Consider the following 21,348-nt stretch of genomic DNA (forward strand, 5'->3'; position numbering starts at 1 on the left):
TTCTAAGTACTAAACTCCGTTATGGAGTGGGAGTTCCCTGACATTTTCCTCTGTGTTCTGTTTTTAGAGCCTGCAGTGGGCACCTCCTCTCTACTTCATCTCTACTCTTCTGGGGCTTAGAGAGGGAGTATGTGTGAAAGAGAGAGATACAAAAAAAAAATGAGAAAGACAAGGAGGGATAGAAAATAAGAGAAAGAAAGATAGGCAGGAAAAAGGTGAGCAGAGGAGGAGACACAATACAATACAGTTCCCTCCACTAATATTGGCACCCTTGGTAAATATGAGCAAAGAAGGCTGTGAGAAATTGTCTTTGTTTAATCTTTTGATCTTTTGTTAAACAAATTCACCAAAATACTCTGCTCTTATGGATATCAAACAATTGCAAAAAAAATAAAACCCACAAGTTTATAAAAAAAACAAAAAAAACCCACCTTTGTTACCTCCCTTTGCCAAGATAACAGCTCTGAGTCTTCTCCTATAACGCCTGATGAGGTTGGAGAATATATGGCGAGGGATCTGAGAGCGTTCCTCCATACAGAATCTCTCCAGATCCTTCACATTTCGAGGTCCATGCTGGTGGACTCTCCTCTTCAGTTCACCCCACAGGTTTTCTATGGGGTTCAGGTCAGGGGACTGGGATGGTCATGGCAGGATCTTGATTTTGTGGTCAGTAAACCATTTCTGTGTTGATTGTGATGTATGTTTTGGATCATTGTACCGGTGAAGATCCAACCACGGCCCATTTGAATCTTTCTGGCAGAGGCAGTCAGGTTTTCATTTAATATCTGTTGATATTTGATAGAGTCCATGATGACATGTGTCCTAACAAAATGTCCTGGTAGAAGGAAAAACAGCCCTGAAACATAAAGAGCTAAAGAGCCACCACCATATTTAACCGTGGGCATGAGGGACTTTTCCATATGGCTACCTCTCTGTGTGCTCCAAAACCACCTCTGGTGCTTATTGCCAAAAAGCTCTATTTTGGTTTAATCTGACCATAGAACCCGATCCCATTTGAAGTTCCAGTCATGTCTGGCAAATTAAAGATGCCTGAGATTGTTTTTGGATGAGAGCAGAGGCTTTTTTCTTGAAACCCTTCCAAACAACTTGTGGTGATGTCGGTGACTTCGGATTGTAGTTTTAGAGACTTTCTGACTCGAAGACGCAATTAACTTCTGCAATTCTCCAGCTGTGATCCTCTGAGGTTTTTTGGCCACTCGAACCATCCTCTTCACAGTGCGTTGAGACGATATAGACACACGTCCAATTCCAGCTTGATTCATAACATTTCCAGTTGACTTGAACTTGTTCATTATTGCCCTGATGGTGGAAATGGGCATTTTCAATGCTCGTGCTATTTTCTTATGGCCACTTGCCATTTTGTGAAGCTCAACAACCTTTCGCCTCACATCACAGCTATATTCCTTGGTCTAATCCATTGTCATGAACGACTAAAGGAATTTGGTCTATATTACCTCATATTTATACCCCTGTGAAACAGGAAGTCATGGTTGAACAATTTCCTGTTCCTAGTCACTCAGGTGTACTAAAAATATAAAATAACAATGGGAATATACTTCAAAAATATTTTCTCATATGAATTCATAGGGGTGCCAATAATTCATGCACACCTATATTTAACAAAGATTTTTAAAAAAATTTATATATATATATATATATATATAAACCTGTGTCGTGTTTGCAATTGTTTGATATCCATGAGGGCAGAGTATTTTAGTGAGATCGCAATGTTAAACAATAAAGACAAATTTTCACAGCCTTCTTTGCTCATATTTCCCAAGGGTGCCAATGTTAGTGGAGGGCACTGTATATGGTGGGCCAGATTCTTATAGTTGCATATTGTTAAATGTATCTTATTGCACAGATTCTCTGAATTCTCTGGAACTGCACTGGAGGGATGAACACTGTTCTTCAAAAATATTCCCCCAGTTGTTTTTCTGATAATGGTTGTGTAGAGTGCACTCCAAAAACTCTGATTGGTCTCCTACTGGGTTGAGATCTGGTGACCGTGAAGGCCATAGCATATAATTTACATACTCATCAAACAATTCTGTGAGTCCCCGTGGCCTCATGGATGGAGTAGGTCATCCTGGAATAGACTCCTATCACTCTAAATGTTTCCTCATAAGATGAAGGAGGTCATTCAGAATAACACTGTGCACATATGCACATAACATATGCAGTGTTTTATATCTAAGGTACCATTCTTTAACCATGTCTCTTTCCAAATTTTTTAAATAAAAAAATGTTCTTCTGTTAATGAATCGCAGTTTATCAATTGTAGTTGATACTGTATATGTATATCCAATCTGTCTATGTAACCTTCAGATAACTGGCAATAAATGAACACAAAATTTAAGAGCGGACGTTGATTTGTTATTCGTCAGACTGATTTTTGTCCAGTCACTTCACAATGGACTGAGTGTAATGTATCTGTTACCTAAAATGAGTTTGAAATCCCTGGTCTAAGGAGACCAGTGAACCTAAAATGGCCCCACAGCATAACAGAGCCTCCATTTCCCCATTACTTTGTCTCCCATCTGTATGCTTGAGAGTATAATAGATAATGTTTGTGTTCTGTACAATGGAGCTGTAATGAGGTGAGCACTCAGCAAAAGAAACAACTCTTAAATGTAATTAACTACACCTCTAAAGGCACCATCACCTTTGTCTCCTAAGCTTACACTAGTCATTCAAACGACCCAGACAGATGGATAAACAAATGTACACAAAGGCACTTAATCTCTCTTGCTTCTTTGTACAAGTACACATCCAGTAATGGGCAACGCAGCAAACATGTCCGGTCTTCAGATACAAACAGACTTATTATTTTTTTTTCAGCATTTCCGTTTTGTTCTGAACAGACATGTAAACCGACATTCCCACACTGATGGTGCGATGTGAGACAACTCATTGGAGGTGAGTCAGCCAACAGAAGAGGCCAGATTGCAGATGTAGAGCACATACACATGCCAGAATCTGAGGGTCTCTCCCTCTCAGAATATCACAAACAAATACTGTGAATAGCTGACTGGTCTAACATATGCTTTGGGAGTACAAGGCGTGTTAAACAAGGGATTTACACAAAACACACACACACACAGAGATCTTATAGGCCTGTCCTTTGTATGTGGGACCAATAGGATTGCAGTCACTATCCATGGTGCTGAAATAAATTTGTACACAGCTGCATGGCCATGCATTGGCAAGGTGAACTGAGCTGACGCAAACTGTATTTAGATCCAGAGACATGGGAACTGCGGGGTGAGGGAGGGGGGTTACACTTAAACTGGGGATACTGGAATTTTAAGCAGCATACATGTGAATTGTGTTACAGATCTAATATTATGTTAACAGTTGCAGCTGGAATTGCAGCTACAGGGATCCTGAAAGTCTGTGGTGCTGCAGCACCCTCAGCACCCCCACTTGCCGCATCCTTGTTTAGATGCCTAATTCTGACACAAAAACACATGACAAAACCCAAATACCAGTGACATGATTCAAGTCCATATGTCTGCCCAGATTTTCTACAAACTAAAAACATCTCCAAATAATTTGTTCAAGCTCAGTCTTCAAAATCAGATACTACTGAATGCCTTTACCCGGGGTTATTCCATGCGATTTCAGCAGTCTTTTAAGATTATTACTTGTCACACTTTTTTTTAAGTGAGATGAGATGATGTGATGAAATCTTGTCTGAATTCTATTACAGACTACAGTGTGATAATGTTTCTCCTAGTCGGATTTTTAAAGAAAATGACCACAATCACTTTACGTTTAAATCCAAGCTCATGCAGAAAATGGGGATGCATTCAAAGAAACATTCCTGTGAGCCTGAGGCAGTAAGAATGTTTTTCCTTTAGCATGTTTCATCTATAGCCATTACAGTATTTGCAACAGTTCTGTGAGTTGACGTAATCCTATGCCGTCCTCCTATTGATGGATTTTCAGCAGTCAGAGCATCGTAGCAGCAATCACACTCAAAGATTTTAATACAATAAATTCAGACACTGGAAGAACTTTGTTGCTCTGAATCAGTTGCTAGTGAGCACATCATATCATGCGTTCTGAGGTCTCGACCAACGACCAAAGAATTATTTTACAATATGAGATTTTTCTCTGCAATGGCAAAATCACGCTGAAAAGTGCACAGTGTAAACCCGGCTTTAATTATCTGGATCAAAGACTTTAAGACTGAAACAAAACTGGGCAAAGATGTGCAGCTCTTCTTAAAACCAATCGAGGTTACTGATTTGACGCACTATATACAACAGGCCTGTAGTGAATGTGAATGTTTATGAAGAGTTTTTCATAAGTGCATTATATGCTGACAAACTGAACACATTATTGACCGGAACACAGTAGATCTGCGTTGCTGACTTAACAGCTTGCCATATAACATATCGTTTACAGCTATACTTAAAACTGACATCTCTCTCTCTCTCTCTCTCTAAAGAGAGACAGATGATTTTCTGAGACATCTGTTGGGGTGTACTCATTTATGCTAAATATATATATATATATATATATATATATATATATATATATATATATATATATATATATGTGTGTGTGTGTGTGTATATATATGTGTGTGTGTGTGTGTGTGTATATATATGTGTGTGTGTGCGTGTGTGAGTGCGTATGTATATATATATATATATATATATAATATATATACACACACACACACGCACACACACACACACACACACACACACACACACATATATATATATATATATATATATATATATATATATATATATATATATATATATATATATATATATATATATATATATGAAAGCTGATCCAGTCGTTGATTTATTTATATTTACATTTATATTTATATTTATATTTATATTTATATTTATGCACTCTCCATTGACAGACTGAACACATCAATGACTGGATCAGCTTTGCTTCACGGATGAGTCATAGTGCATGCAGAAGGGCCTGTGGCGGAAGAAAGAAGGGATGCCATCTTTATTACAGAAACTCATCTCTTTTGCACCGACAGAAAACGCAGGGTAAGCCGTCTAAATAGCTTGCCTTGCAACAGTTGTTTACAACAACAAAGTCTTTGCCAAGTCCTGACCATACAGGAAATGACACAGTGGTCCTGCTTAGATGTGGATTCTCGTTAGATTTACATTATAGAAACTCAAAAGATAGGGATATAATAATAATAATAATAATAATAATAATAATAATAATAATAATAATAATACAGAGCTCTTACTTGGGTGTTATGTCAGTGTGGATCGATTTTGGTCTTGGTGACATATTTCGACACCAAGCATTATTTTAATAGCCTTCTGACGTCAAATCTATTATCTGGCTAAAAATATACACGTAGAACGGACAGTGCAGTAACGTGCAAGTTCTAAGCTGTCATTACAGCTGCAGTCACGATGAAGAAATGCAATAAATGGCTGCAAGAGAAGAAACATCCCGAAACTGTTTGTTTTTGGCATCTTGACATACAGACTCATGCATGCAGGAAATCTCATCACCAAACACGCAAATCGTATCATTAATCATGATCAGGTTTTTTCCCTCTAACTTTCGCCTAAGCGTGGTGTGAGCTCCATGGATGTAAGAGGGCTGTTTGGGCGCACACTGGTGTTTAGCGCAAACCCGCAGCCCCTACACTACAGCAGTGTGCGTGTTTAATGACGTACCGTATGTGGCAGAAGTGGTGAGCTGCTGACATGCGGTCATTACAGCGAGGAGCATCCAGACGCGCAGGGACTTCATGTTCACTTCGGTCTTTCTTTGACTCACGCCGACATACCGACTCGTTATTAGAGGCTGCTAAAGGAGAGAAGCGATGCCGACGTGTAGGGTATAGAGTCCAGGACGCGCACGCACGCACGCACGCACACGGTGTTTCTATGAAAGTGCACCGAAAGCGAGTGAGTGCGCGAAAGCAGCGCGGTTTGCGCGCAAAGGAGGGAGGGAGTGAGGAGGGAGGAAAGAAACCTCGGGAAAGTTGCCTTGAAAATGACTCTCAGCCTACGTAGGGAAATTAAATCAGGTATAAAGTGACTTCCGTACATCAGTATTTCTGCCCAATATAGAAAAACATCTATAGGTTCAAGTGCTGTTGCAGTGCTACACTCAGCTTTTATCTTGTAGTTACTGTTGATCCATCAATTATTTTTAATGTTGATCCGGGGAGCCTGGAGCGTATCCCAGGGGACACCCTGGATAGGGTGCAAACCCATTGCCAAGTTATATATTGGCGTTTTATCAGGTCGCCTTTCCATGTATACTCTGGACAGCTGATGATCTTCAATGGTCCAGTTTGGGTGAGCCTATACTACGCCCACTGTAGCATCGGATTCCAGTTCTTGGCTGATTGGAGCGGAACCCAGTGTGGTCTTCTGCTGTTGCAGCCAAGCCACCTCACGGTTTTGGTGTGTTGTGCATTCCGAGATGCTTTTCTGCTCAGCATGGTTGTAAAAGTGCGTATTTGAGTAACTGTCATTCTCTTGAGTTCCTGTCAGCTTGAACCAGTCTGGCAATTCTCCTCTGACCTCGCTCATCAACAAAGCGTCCCGCCCCCACACACACACCATCCTGTGTAAACTTTAGGCTAGAGACTGTTGTGTGTGGAAAATCCCAAGACATCAGCAGTTTCTGAAATACTCAAACCAGTCCATCTGGTAACGATAACCATGCTATGGTCAAAGTGTTGTTATCTCTTTCATACTGCACTGCACTGACATTGGTGTGTTTTAACAGTGGTGTGTGACAAACCCAAGCCCCGTGAAGCAATCCGATTCTGTTGGCAGACACGAGCTTCCATGCTGTGCGCACTCAGTTCCAAAATCAACTATTTTGGGTGAGCTGCCAGGAGGTTCACAGAAGTGCATTCTAATAGCATTTAACCGCAGTAATAAAATAGCCAATATGTAGTGATGTTATGAATCAGATTTTGCTTTAACTATGGAAAAGATGATTGGTCAACCAGTAAAAAAACAAAACAGAACAAAAAAACACCCACACAAACTGGCCACTGCCATGTCAGCGTCACTGCTGTGCAGCAAATGGTTCTCTATCTAAATATCTGGTCAGCAGTAGTCCTATGGTTGTCCCATTCATATGATGGGTTTAGTTTCAGATGGGCTACAATCAATGATTGCATACCTACAATGTGCATCTATCAGTGCATTTACATGGACAACAATAATCCGATATTAACCCGATTAAGACCATACTCTGATTAAGAAACTAGCATGTAAACAGCAATTTTTAATGACCTTAATCTAATTAAGGTCATACTTGAAGTAAGCACTAATCGAATTAAGACGTGTGGAGTATTCCTGTTTTAGTCGTATTATGGACGTGCATTACAGACATGTAAACACCTTAATCACATTATTAACGTCGTGTGAGAGTTTTCACTGCATTTTGCGACAGGACACGATCACACACGGCAGGGCTCAACACTTTACGGCGAACAAGAGAGTTCGGCTGCATCCCAAACCGTGTACTTGCCTACTATAGTCCTGTAGTGGGGAAAAATACATGCATCTCGGCTACTATATAGACGGTAAGTACGCGGTTTAGGACACAGCCCACGGCTTCAAGCAGTCGTCTGTTAGCACGTACAGCACGACAAATAATTAACTGCACTTGAAGCGTTCATAAAAAAAATTAAATAAAAACACCCAAAACTGTATAAGGTACCACAATGAAGACGAACTGTATGTCGATACGTGAAATTCTGGAGGGACGTCGGACGGCGTGGCGCGGTGACGTAATGACGTGTGCCGTTAATGTTCTATAACATGTAAAACGGGAACATGACAGGAGTATTCTAAAAGCGACTCATGTAAACACCTTAATCACATTATTATCTTACTCAGAGTAAGGTCAATAACTACATTACTGCTGTCCATGTAAACGTAGTCTACGTGAAGTGGAGAGACCAACAGGCAATACCATTTCATACAGGATTTGACAGTTTGTTTGTGATTGTTGCGGCCAAAAATGTTTGTTTTGCTGCAGGTATTTTCCAAATTTGCAATGCAACTTGCAGAGTTTTTTTTTTTACTTGAATGGGCGAAATCGCAATTGTAAGAAATTGTTCTCACAGTGATGTTTGTTGGTAAATGAGACCTTTTAGCTGTACTCAAGTTCGAAGTGCGTGACTCGAAGAGTGCTTTGCGTGATGACATCATATGACGCGTCTTGGACCGAATCATTTTGAAAAATTGCAGAGTTTGCTTGATTTTTTGTTCAATTCTGTGATCGCAAAATCAGGAAATCCTGGAGTGACTGTTTAACGCATCTAACTCTAGTCTCGAGGAGCCACTGCCCTATAGTTTTTTGTTTTTTTTTCCAATATCAATCAATTTGTGTGCAATCAGGTGTGCTAGGACTCTATGAGTCCCCAAAAGTGCAGCTGAAAAAAATTCTGTCTAATGCAAAGACAAAGAATAGACATTTTTTACTGTCCATTCTGCTTCAAATGGAAAACAGCCAAATATTTAGACAACCACACAGATACACAGATAGTGAGTAAAACAGTGTCGAAATCCTTCGAGTCCATTCTGTGTTTGGAGTTAATATAGGATACATGAAATAATGGGTCTAATGTTCTTTGGGCTTTCCCTCTGTGGAGTAGAACAAATTTAAGACTGTTAATAATTTTAAAAAGTACATCATTAATCTGGTTTCGTTATTCTGATTTTCCTCCTTTGGATATGCATCTGTCTATGTATGCTGTGTCACAGCAGCACACTCTAGTCCACCACAACCATGTTTCTCACGGAGGGGAAGTGCTCGAAGAAGCCCTGCAGATAAAGCAAAAACAGGAGAATCAGTTGGCTGTAAATGCTTACACAGACTCCAGAAACTGCAGAACAGATGCTGACATTAACCTAACTCTTGTATGCATGAAAGAGCTGGTTTCCTTTACTTTGAGAAGCTGAAAGGAAACACAGCTTAAATATTTCTTCTACTTAACAACATTATTATTATTATTATCATCATTATTATGAATCTGATTTAAATAACTAAACTGCTCATAGAAACATAAATAAGATGGGTGTGATGAAAGAACATAACATAAAGGATGGAGGAGGCGGGGTAAACTGAAGAAATTACTCCAGAGACGAGGTGCTATTCTAAAGAAGACAGTCCGATTGAGCGGCCATTTAGAAGAGAATTTGATGAGAAGCTCAGACAAGTGGAAAAACCTTGAATAGAGTTGTGGTCTGGAGGACTCCGGAGGTGCAGCACATCTCTCTGATGGAGTGCATGGCCAGCTGCGGAGCGCCGATGTCAAGCACGGGAATTCCCAGCCGAGCAGCCAGGATGGGCCCGATTGTTGTTCCACAGGGACTGTCGTTCCGCACCATCACGTCCTGGGAAATAACACATACACGCCCACACAAGTAAATGCCTGTGGTGGGAATACGTTTAGGCCGGTTTTACCCGACACGAGTCGAATAAGTGTCACCTGAACAGTTAGTACACCCGCCTTAGAGTGAGCAAAAGCACAGAATAAAAAGAACAACGCTATTGAGCATAGATATACCTGAAGAGGCACAGCCATCCTCCCTGCAATCTCTCGTAAGATGGAGGCGGTTACGGCAGTGGTGGCGTATCTCTGGTTGCTGTTAAATTTTATGACTGGACCCTAAACCAGAACGCAGAGTCATTCGGCACCAGAGAGACAGGATAAGAAGTGTGTGTAACAGTGTGTACGAAAGGTTATAGTACCTTATGGAAAGCTGGTCTGTGATTCTCTTCGTGCTTATCTCTTTGACAATGAAAACAAGGAAGACATTACAAATCACTCTCCTCAATCACATGAAACTATTCACTATAATATAATATCCTTTCACAATAACCGTAGGCACTGAAAACGAAAGACCCTTTTATTAAGGCTCTTAGTTTTCATGGTCCGACACCTGTTATGTTTGTAGTGTTTTAATCTCTGGTATCACAGGTTTCAGACATTTGTTCACACAGGTGTAAGTGAATGATTCTTAAAAATGCAGTGAATATCACAATAACTGACTGGTAGTTTGGGTGCAGAGCATGAGCCATATCAGCGCTGATCATGAAGGACATAGGCAAGGCCTCCTGAAAGGCAGTCAGATTTTCTTGGCTGGTTGCCAGGCGACGCAGAACGAGCTCGGTCAGGTTTGACATGGCGCCCTGAGCACTCTCCGAGCCTACCTGCAGGACAAAGGTCAACGATTTGACTGAGGGATGTTTATTATGTTTAACTCAAAACGACAAAAACAACTATCAAATGTTGAAGAGAATGTTGGAGGCGCAAAGCTTCCATTAAGCCTGTTATTTTTCCTTCTAGCAAATTAACCACCGAGGCATACATTTAAAAATGGATACAGCTGGACGTTTTGCTCACCTCTTCATTGTCATACAGCGTGACCATACGGATATTGGGGTCTCCCGAGAGAGAGGCAGAAGTACTAGAGTCTATCAGAGCCTGAAACAGATGAGGACACGTGACTTTGTGAAAGCAGAATGTATAGGCTGGTGCGTACGTTACATGACTGGGGTAATAAAAACATACTGAAACTTACGGTCAGAGCACAAAAGCAACTGTGAAGGTTGTCCAGACGAGGAGAGAAAATAAACTCTTCGTACACACCACCAAGTGCCTGTAAAGTGCAACAAATATTTAACCTTTTTTCTTTCGTTTCCTTCTTTATTAGGTACGGAACATTCCAGTCCCCCCCCAATGATAATTAGTACGTACAGTGGGAGAATTTACAATTAGATATGAAGGTTGTTCGACAAGTGTCACTGTGACTGACAGGGAACGGAGAGAATGTGTAATCCGTCCTACCTGGAAAGCAGGGCTAATTTGGCTCCTGGTCACACATGGCTGTGGCATCATTGTGATCTCCTGATAAGGTGAACGCTTTTCTGTTGTGCTACTCAGGAGTGTGTTTATATGTTTTATCTCTACAGTGAGACCCCATGCTATAAGGCATAATGGTTATAATAGCAACACCAATTTACTGTAAGATGGTGCTGGTTACTATTATGAGCAGCGTCACTGCTAGATGGTACGTAATAATATCCCAATATCACTGCCACGCTATATCACTATAGCAAGGTCAATATCCCTGTGCAAATTTCATGGACCACGTATATACCTATGAAAGCCTGCTGAAGTATGTATTTGTAGTGCAGTACTGTTAAGACATGGTATTCAGTATGGGTTTGTACTTTTGTTCATGGCCAATTTGACAATAAGTGAAAAAATAAATGTTAACCTGAATGACCACATCTCAGTCAAACACAGTTTCAGTATTGTAACATGTCAGAGCAGCTAGAGCAAATATGGATTCAAGACAGGCGTGAATCTATTACGCTGATAAATGCAAAAAGACGGGATCAGATAGCGTTGTACAAATGAACTTTTATCCACAGTCGACTTTATCCTCACCGCTCTTAGCTGCTGCTGCTGCGGGCTCAAACGTGGCACCGGTGCTCTCTAATTTGCTGTGAAAAGCACAACGCCCTGACAGATTCTCCTTAGAGGACTCACCGCTGGCTGTGTGTCTGCCAAACACAGCTCAAAATCCAGCAGCACATCAGATTTGACTTTCAGCTCATCACAGAGCAGCTGGACCAGAGCTGGCTGGTGTTTCTCTGCCTGAGGAACACACGGCATCCCACAATGTTTTAAATGTCTACCAATATATCAATGGCAATGCAAATATTCCCACATTCCCATTCCTATTGAAATAGTTCATAATCGATTCACTGTGTAGGTTCTACAATGCTTTTATGCTGTACCCTGTATAGTCAGTAAATAGGAAACTATTTGGTCTGATAGTGTTCGATAGGTTTAAATAATAATAATAATAATAATAATAATAACAGAATAAAGAAGTGAAGATGGAAGATTTTTACATGGATCCGTGGTCATGAAAGAATATAGATCCATCGGAGTCAAGAGTACATTTCTAAATAAAAATGAATCATCTTAGTTGATAATAAAAATAATGGTATTTCCTTTCTGTGATTTTCTTTGCGTACTAAAGCAATGCAGAATTCATATTTAATGGTTTATAAGAAACCAATGCACTGTGCACAATCTAGGCTATTTCATATTCAAATGCGTTTTATTTAAATGTAATATTAACCCATATAAGGCTGTAGGACTCTGTTGTAAGTCTTTTCTGTAACGACTTGGATTGTCACAGACTTATTGCCATTTGTACTTGGACATTGGTCTCGGATATATGTTCGCTAAAGTTTGACAAGAACTAACTCCTTCTAGAAAAGAACCTAATCTTTGGCACGGTGCACAGATGAAGCCGACTAGTTGAAGTAAAGGCTTGGCGTCAAAAAAGGATTTGATGGGTTCCGGTCTCAATCTCGAGTCGGTCTAGCTTTCATTTGGACTCGATCTTGACTTGGCACCAATCTCTTTAAGACTCCTTAAGTCTTGACCCAATTGGTCTTGGACCTGGCTTAAACTTGACAATGGCAACCCTACTGTTCTAATGTTATTCAGTTATTCATCTATTATTACTATTCTGTAACCAATATAAAATATTAAGTAACTAAGTGCAGACCATTTAAGTGCAGACCAACTACAGTAAACCCATTATGGGGAAAAAAACTGTACGAAATTACACGAGTGAAGGATGTAAATTTAGATTGGGTATTATTATTATTATTAAATACGTTAAATATTTAAGAGCGGAATGAATTGTTAATTTTTTTTAAAAAGAAATTTAACAGCTTGATGACCAAAAAAAAAAAAAAAAGGTACGGAAATTAGATTGCTCTGGTCCATGCCACACTTCTAACTGGAATGTACTTCGTACTTTTATTGCACTTTTAACTTTAGCTGGACTGACAATCTGCGAGTTAGGATTATAATGTGCAGGCAGACTAGCTGATCTTTCAAACACACAGAGGGAGGAGAAAAAATATGGAAGATTGTTGTCTTACTGTAGATTCTGCACTGCAGGCATCAATAGAAGAAGAAGCAGAGGAACCTGTCTCTAGCTCCTCTTGAATGGCAGTGGCCAGGAAAGGCACGCTGAATAACAACACAAAAGTAAAAAGAAAATGATCTGACTACACAACATTGTGTTGTATTGTACTGCTCCTCGACTCTTTCCCCTCCCTCTAGCCTGCTCCTCATCCTGCAGACTCACAGGTGGTTCTCCTTGTTAGGGCCAAACGAGTCATTGACATCTCTCTGCAAGTGAATGGCCAGATGGGGAATCCTCAAGATGGGCCGCTGGACATGCACGAGACGATGCACCAGCTTATCTCCATTCTACACTCACAAACACAAAAATCAAGTGCTCGTACTTCTAACACAGACAGGGTGAGATATATGATCTGTATATATACATTCAGATGACGTACCCTGACCATGACACGGCCGGCAACAGTCAAATCCCGGTCGAACCACGTGTTCCAGATTCCTCCGCCGTAGCACTCTACACCTACCTGCAGGCAGCCTGACCTCGTCTTCCTGGAGCGTGGCTTTACCTGGACATACAGATGCACACACACACACACACACACATATATTACAATATATGTTTTTCTGCTTGCTTAATCTATTTATCCGTTGGCACCGATGAAAAAAAAATGCCGGACATGAAATCTGCTTGTCCTGGATGCCAGAGCAAGTCCACCCGTGCCTGCCTGCTTTCTGTGATCAGATTTGAATCTGTTTCATCTGCACTTTTTTGTGGCTACGAATAAAACAACCATGTGCACACAGTTTCAGAGTCTCAATACAAATTTGGCAATTTTCTCAAAGATCGGTTAACTCTTACCCTCAGACAGGGGCTGTCCGTGTGGGCTCCGATGATGGAGAAGCCGTTGCCCGGTTTGTACAGGCCTCCCACAGCAAAGGCAATGATGGTGGAGTAGTTCCGAGTCACAAAGTACTGTGAGGCAAGAATGACGTTGCTATAAACCATGACAGGACAAAATCGCTTATTAAATATCGGCCATTTTTTCCGCATTTCTTGTACGTTCTGCTAAATGAAAAGTGATTTACTAGAAGGGTGAACGTATGATGTGATACCAGTGCCTGATCCTGACACACTACTCACCCTCCTGCATCTTCCTGATATTTCCAAGTCTCCGACTAGATACTGCTGCTGTAATCATAGCTACTGTGTTGTGCTCATCCCAGGACTCCTTTCAACACACTTAGTACGGTCTGACTTTATCGTATACAACTTTATAATCCTACTATCCACTGTCACCCAGATGACGATGTGTTCCCTGGTCCTCAAAGTTTTTTTCCCCCCCTCAGTGTCATTTCTTTATCACTATACAGTGTGGGAAAGTATTGAACGCATCAACGTTTTTTTTTTGTTTTTTTTCCCAGTAAATATATTTCCAATGAAGCTATCCGCATGAAATTTTCACCAGACTTTGGTATTAACTCAAGAAATCCGCGCATATAAAGAAATCCAAACAATTAAGTCCATAAATGAAGTTACGTGTAATAAAGAGGAATGACACAGGAAAAAAGTACTGAACACGCTAAGGAAAAGCAGTTCTCCGAGGCAAGGAACCAGCTGAAATCCGTAAGTAATTATACCTCCTATCTGTGCAAAGTAATATCAGCTGGGTTTAGTAACTTGATGATCTATGAAAAGGCTTTTCCTTACAAAGGTGTCACACATGAATGCTGACGCCTTCAATACTTATTTCCCCACTGTATCTCCTCTGGCTTGCCTTAATAGCTTAATAGCTTAATAGCTTTTGCAGAGTCAGACACATGCAAACACACACACACACACACACACACACACACCAGGTTTGCTGGTTTGATATCCCAGTGTTCGGATTCCTTCAGCTCTGTAAAGCCAGCTTTTAAAAGGCGAGACTTGCACTCTTCAACCACTGTAAGACAAAGTGAAGAAAAGAGAGAGAGGAAAGAGTGTGAATTAAATCGAATACACACTGCTGCCCTTGGGACACATTACGATTGAGACTTCAGGTACCGGTACTTGATCATTTAACTGCGTTCATCAACGATGCGCTCGAGAACAAGGTGCAAAAAGAGCAAAGAGCAACTTGTGTTTATTACTCATGAGATAATGATCTAAGACAGACATGAGAGACAGCCTCACTATATGTATATGTGTGTATATATATATATATATATATATATATATATATATATATATATATATATATAGTGAGGCTATAGTATATATAGTCTATACTATATATACATGTAGTATATATAGTCCAATATAACCTCTGCAATTATACAAGTATATAATCTTGAACTAATACACAAACAGTTAGTTATAATAGAGATTAGAGAGATTAGACGTTGATCTCTTTGATGTAATGCTGCTTTCCTTACCATGATATGGTGAAACTCCACGATTAACGAAATTAAGAAACTCCTTTGCGGCGGTCTGAACAGCTTCCTTTGAAGTTTTCATGATGAAAGACTGAAATAATAACAAAAGCCGATTTAAAAAGAGAGAGAGAGAGAGAGAGAGAGAGAGAGAGAGAGAGAGAGAGAGAGAGAGAGAGAGAGAGAATATTAACGTACAAGTCACAGACAAGCCAGAATAAGTCGAGCACACACTTGACGCACAGGTCAAACCGGATAAACGTTAAAGATCTTCTGCTGGAGCACTGAGAGTCTTACACACTGAACTCACCTGCATAAAGGTTCAACACAAATTCCCAGCCAACCTGATACAACAGCAATAAATCAGTAATAAGACTCCGGGCTCAATCTGCGCGTAAAATAAAACAGCTTCAGCGGCACTCTGGCGCTCTTCCGCCCTCTAGTGTTGTGGAGGTGTCAGAACCTGCTTCCTTTTCGGCAGTCCTTTGACATAATAGGGAGAATAGCCCAGAATAGTAAAATAGCCATTTATAAAGTCATCCTGAGAACGCAGTTGAATGTGAAAGGACGTTTTTTTTGCAGAGTTTATATATTATTTGTAGTTATAGTTTTATCTTAACTACATTAATTTCATATAAATGGTGTTTCTTAGGCCAGTGGTTTTCAAAGTGGAGGCCGCCAGGGGGCGCCCGGGGGGCCTCAACAATTTGGTGTGATAAATAAATTCTCACTCTCAGACAACCACACACACAATCAATTCGTAATGTAATGTAATATAAATATGTAAGGTGTAATTATTAATTTAAAAGGGGGGGGGGGGGGTAATATTCAGAAATCTGTATTTTTAATGTGTTTTAAAGACATCTTGCAAAAGGACAAATGTTAATGCTGTTTGGGGGGCCTTGCCCTGGAAAAGTTTGGGAACCCCTGTCTTCTGTTGGTTATTGGTTTATCATGCAGTATTCTCAAAATGATTTGTTTGCCTTTTTTTTTTTATCAGCCTTCAGAGGAATGATTTCACACACTGCTTAATTTGACACAGGGATAATGGGTCGCGGTCGTGGGTCTGTAATATCTTGAGTAAGTTTCTTTGACATTTTGTCCCTAAAGCTATGTAAAAATATGCCATATAGTTGGCGAAAAAATAATTTGACACCTATTTACAACGTCATTTTTGTTGCTTAGGGTTGCAAATTGCTGTTAGCTTTGGGGAAAGTAAAAAAAAAAAGAAGTTCCTTGTTTAAACACTGGATGTCGCTATTACATCAAATGAAATATTTCCGCTGTTATACAGTCCCCTCTGAAAGTATGAGTATGCTGGAACAGCAAGGCCACTACTTTTTTTTTTTTTTTATACACTGAAGATATCTGGGGTTGAGATCAAAAGATGAATATGAAACAATAGATCATAATTTCAGCTTTCATTTCCTGATATTTACATCTACATGTGTTAAACAACTTGGAACATGGCACCTTTTATTTGAACCCAGCAATTTTTCAAGTGATCAGAAATATTGGAACATTTCAATGACAGGTGTTTCCTGATGCCTGTCTATGCCCTGTTTGAATGTTTAAACAATTAATAGCTCTTCATTTTAGCCCTGGGTTTTGACTGAAGACTGCATGAAGAATGCATTTTTTTTTTTTTTTAAAGGATAACCAACATGAACACCAATGAGCTATTTATGGGAGAAAAGCAAGTCATTTTGAAGCTGAGAAAACAGGGGAACTCGATCAGAGCCATTGCACGAGCACTGTGCAGAGCCAATACAACAAATCTGGAAAGTCCTGAAAAAGAAAGAAAACACTGGAGTACTAACAACCAGACATGGAACAATTCGGCCAGGAGTTGACGACAGGGAACATCGTGAAAGCTGTGAAGAAAAACTCAAAAACAACAGTCACTGACATCACCAACAACCTTCACAGGGCAGGGATGAAGGTATCCCAATCCACCATTCAAAGAACACTTTGAGAGCAGAAACTTTTGGTGCTTGGACCCCTACTAAGATTATATTTTTGTACCCTCAGCTTGTTTTCTATTCTTTGTTTATTTGAATAAAAAAATAGTCTTCAATATGTTTCTAAGTAGAAGAAAACAAAGCAGGTCTAAGAAGAAGAGAAGAAGAGAAGAAGAAGAGCTGCTGCAGTGATAAAGACTCAGTTGATCATCACTCATAACTAAAATTCTAATATTATGGTTTTCACTATAATAAGTAAAAAAAAAAAAAAAAGTGGCAGCTAGGTTAACCATAGTCTTCAGCAACACAAATTCGTACCAAAACAATATGCCTTAAAACGTCAGTTTTATTTAATACCGAAAAATCACATTTGTGTAGAATTCATAAGTTGTTTATATTAAATTTCTTATCTAAACTGTTTTTTGTTGTTGTTGTTGTTGTTGTTGTTGTTTTAAATAAAGCCTGTCTCTAATGTTTAAATGCTTCATATATTGGCAGTCTGATTTTTAATCATTTCATTATGATTTTCAAAATATGTTTGATAAAATGTCCAAAAAAAACAGTTGTTAATTGTTTAAACCAACAAAGCCTTCTTTGTGTTCTTCTTCTTCATAGAAACATCTTTAAGGCTTTTCCATTCAAATAAACAAAAATAGAAATAAAAACATCAAGTTTGCTTTGAATCGGAAAGGAAACCTTAGACTAAATGGAAAATCAAAAAGTGTCCCACTACCTCTGTATTCACTCTTTAATCATGGGGAAAAGAAAGTACGCCCTACTCCAATTCTAATAACCTCAGGTGACAACATAAAAACACAACAGATTTCAATATATACCTCTTTTTTCCCCTCAAAAAAAGTAATCCCACTTTCATAAACCAGCTGGGGGAAAATAAATACACCTTAGTAATTCAGTAACATGACTTTCATATCATTTTCAGCTCTATTACAATCCCACAACAGCATCTCGATGGGGTTGGGGTCTGGACGTTGACTTGTCCATTCCAACTCCTTAATTTATTTCTTCTTTACCCATTTAGATGTTGATTTGCTGGAGTGCTTTGGAACATTGTCCTGTTGCCTGACCCAATTTCCGCCCAGCTAATGTTGCTGGACAGATGGCTTCACATTTATCTCACAAATATTCTGGTGTAAAGTGGAGTTCATCATTGTCTCAGTGACTGCGTTTCCCCAGATCCTGTGGCTGCAAAACAAGCCCAAATCATCACCCTTCCACCACCACGCTTGACAGTTGGTAAGAGGTGTTTGTGGTCATGTGCTGTGTTTGGTTTTCACGCTGTGCATGATGACCAGACATTTCCACCTCGGTCTCATCAGTCCAAAGGGTATTGTTCCAGAAATATTGTGGTTTGTTCAGATGTAGTTTTGCAGCCCTATGTCATGCTGTCATATTCTTTCTGGAGCGAAGGGGTTTCTCCTAACCTCCTATAAAAAAAGAAAAAGCCATAAAGGAGAGCCAGATATGTTCGGTCTTTTTTCTGATTGTGTTGTCATGGAAATAATTTAAAATAACATTCGATGTGCTTACAGAGGCCCGTAGGTCACATGAGATAATTCTTGGGTTCTTTATATCTCTGGGCTGAATTTGCTGAGATGCCCACTCCTGGGAAGATTGGCAGCTGTCTTGAAGGTTCTCAATTAATAGCTCTTCATTTTAGCCCTGGGTTTTGACTGAAGACTGCATGAAGAATGCATTTTTTTTTAAGGACTGCATGTTTTTGTTTTTTTTTTTTGCAGTTTTTGCAATTCACTATTTTTTACTTTTGTATATGGGCTGTCACAATTGACATGTGCATTTATGCCATTTGGCAGACTCAGTTGTCCACAGCAACTTACACTCATGCCATTTATACATTTATATCATTTATTCATTCATACACAATGTCACAATACAGTTCAGGCTTCTAAACTACCCTGACAGGCATAAAACATTTTACAGAAAATTTCTACACATTTAATCCTTTAATACAATAAAAATAAGATAATCCTTTAATAAAAACAGAACAGTCATATAAAACAAGTAGGCTAAAAAAAAGTCCTTACAGTCAGACAAATTAATTATCATATTATCAGTGACTACACTTATATGTAACCTGAAGCACTTGCAAGCAGTTATTTCAGTACATTAAACTGTCATAAACTAGAACAAAGCTTTAAACTCACTGTTACAAACCCTTCAAAAAATTTAAATCACAAAAATTTTACAGATACTTTCTCTCTACACACACAGCGAAGCAACCTTGAGTGTAGTATTTCCAGATACACATAGTGAAGCAGACTCCTTGGGTCTGAGGAGTGGAGGAGGATTATTGTGCCTCATGCTGAGCCCCTCTCCAGTGTATATCCCAGTTTGGTGCAGTTACATCCATGTCGACTGGTATAAAGAATGTGTGCCATAGATTTACTGTGAGTGTACCATTTCCAGATACACATAGTGAAGCAGACTCCTTGGGTCTGAGGAATGGAGGAGGATTATTGTGCATCATGCTGAGCCCCACTCCAATGTATATCCCAGTTTGGTGCAGTTACATCCATGTCAATTCTTGTCAAGTATGTGTGCCATAGATTCACTGTGAGTGTACCATTTCCAGATACATAAGTGAAGCAGACTCCTTGGGTCTGAGGAGTGGAGGAGGATTATTGTGCCTCATGCTGAGCCCCACTCCGGTGTATATCCCAGTTTGGTGACGTTACATCCATGTCGACGGGTACAAAGAATGTGCGCCATAGATTCACTGTGAATGTACCATTTCCAGATATACAAGTAAAGCAGGCTCCTCGAGTCTGAGGAGTGGGGGAGTTGTCCCTCGTGCTGAGGCCCACTCCAGTGCATATTCCACATGTATCAGATGCACCCAATTTCCTGCCTACCAGACTGGTTATACAGACGTAAAGAAGATTCTATATGGATCCATCCACTTTGGAGAAGAGGTATTCTTCTGAAAGACATCGCCTCTGTAGCAGGTCACTCTTGGATCTAGTACAAGAGTGGAAACAACCTTATAATATATACAATAAGCAACTTACTAACCATCATATGTAATTTCTATTGCACTAAACCCACATCCCATGGAATTTCTAATAAGTCATCCTGTGATAGTAATGTTTAGCCTTGGGTGATACCATCCATGTCTTCTGTGTGGCACACCCATGAACTTAATCAGAGATCTATGTTTACTTGTCACCTATGTCTGTCCCATCCAAAATCAAATATGGTCTCATATAACTTATAAAATGATACAAATTAATCAAATTACTCATTCACTGAAGTCTAGTACTGTGGTACCACAACTAAGTTTGAAAAAAATTTCCTATGCCCCTTTCCTATGTTTGTAGTGAGGCTTTTGTGCTGGACCGGAAGCCCTAGTTGGTGCACGCTTTGGTAATCATAAAGTGGTGGAAATATTGCCATTAAAGTTAGCCTTGAAGTGTCTCAGTGCAGAAAATTCAGCCACGTTTGTTGACATATTATCTAGTTGGCCACACCTTACTAACTTACCATTCTGCAGTTAATCCTGAGATACAGCTGCTTGAGTACACTAAGCTCTGCTCTGCACGAATTTATTGGCATATGGCAGCCATACTGTCTCCAAATTTCGGTCAGACTCTGCTTGGAATTTGACACCAAAATTGTGAAGATAAGTCAAAGGTCGCAGTTGGAGCAGTTCACAGTTTCGAATATAGATTTGTTTTTCTGTCGAGAGTCTTGATGACTCTAACTAAAATAATGCTTATAGATCAGAACTAAAAAAAAATTCAAAGAACAGCATTTGTTTATGAAAATGAGATAGCCTAGCTATCTAAAAGATTAAAGACCGCCATACTGCACCATACTATACACAGTAACCAGTTTTTAGCATTATGCCTTTTATAAGAAAAGTTTTAATGATAAATGTTTGGATTGAACAGAACCTGTGTGATTCTGCAGGGTTAAACTGGACATTATAATGAACTACAGCCATTATAAAGTGTCATCATTTAT

The 21,348-nt window shown here is 39.6% G+C and overlaps 2 protein-coding genes across 5 annotated transcripts in view; both read right to left on the minus strand.

Moving 5' to 3' along the window:
* Positions 1-6,266, minus strand: part of ptprnb (protein tyrosine phosphatase receptor type Nb) — a 33,705-nt gene extending 27,439 nt beyond the window's left edge. Inside the window, exon 1 of one of the 3 annotated variants that reach the window (XM_017481491.3) lies at positions 5,709-6,266. In XM_017481491.3, the coding sequence (XP_017336980.1) occupies positions 5,709-5,784 (76 nt within the window). In that variant the 5' untranslated portion in view covers positions 5,785-6,266. The remainder of the gene's footprint in view (positions 1-5,708) is intronic. The other 2 variants (XM_017481490.3, XM_017481492.3) reach the window with 2 other exon arrangements.
* A 2,202-nt stretch (positions 6,267-8,468) lies between these two features.
* Positions 8,469-15,816, minus strand: dnpep (aspartyl aminopeptidase). Of its 2 annotated transcripts, none has more exons than XM_017481494.3 (15): positions 15,696-15,816; positions 15,389-15,479; positions 14,828-14,916; positions 13,833-13,946; positions 13,414-13,539; positions 13,197-13,321; positions 12,988-13,078; positions 11,570-11,677; positions 10,596-10,673; positions 10,418-10,498; positions 10,064-10,224; positions 9,763-9,802; positions 9,578-9,679; positions 9,237-9,404; positions 8,469-8,831 (listed from the first exon to the last, which is right to left on the minus strand). In XM_017481494.3, the coding sequence occupies exons 1-15, from the start codon at positions 15,699-15,701 to the stop codon at positions 8,781-8,783; spliced, it is 1,431 nt and encodes a 476-aa protein (XP_017336983.1). In that variant the 5' UTR covers positions 15,702-15,816; the 3' UTR covers positions 8,469-8,780. The 2 variants fall into 2 exon arrangements, with proteins under 2 accessions (XP_017336983.1, XP_017336984.1); XM_017481495.3 differs by lacking the exon at positions 15,696-15,816 and adding an exon at positions 15,584-15,677.
* Between the last annotated feature and the right edge of the window lie 5,532 nt (positions 15,817-21,348).

Source organism: Ictalurus punctatus, chromosome 12, assembly GCF_001660625.3.
Source record: "Ictalurus punctatus breed USDA103 chromosome 12, Coco_2.0, whole genome shotgun sequence".
NCBI lineage: Eukaryota > Metazoa > Chordata > Actinopteri > Siluriformes > Ictaluridae > Ictalurus > Ictalurus punctatus.

Coding starts and splice junctions, on each gene's coding strand:
- dnpep (XM_017481494.3), bottom strand. Junction 10,225..10,417: donor CGCTGTATGACAATGAAGAG/GTGAGCAAAACG, acceptor TTTGTCCTGCAG/GTAGGCTCGGAGAGTGCTCA. Junction 9,680..9,762: donor ACAGACCAGCTTTCCATAAG/GTACTATAACCT, acceptor GTTCTGGTTTAG/GGTCCAGTCATAAAATTTAA.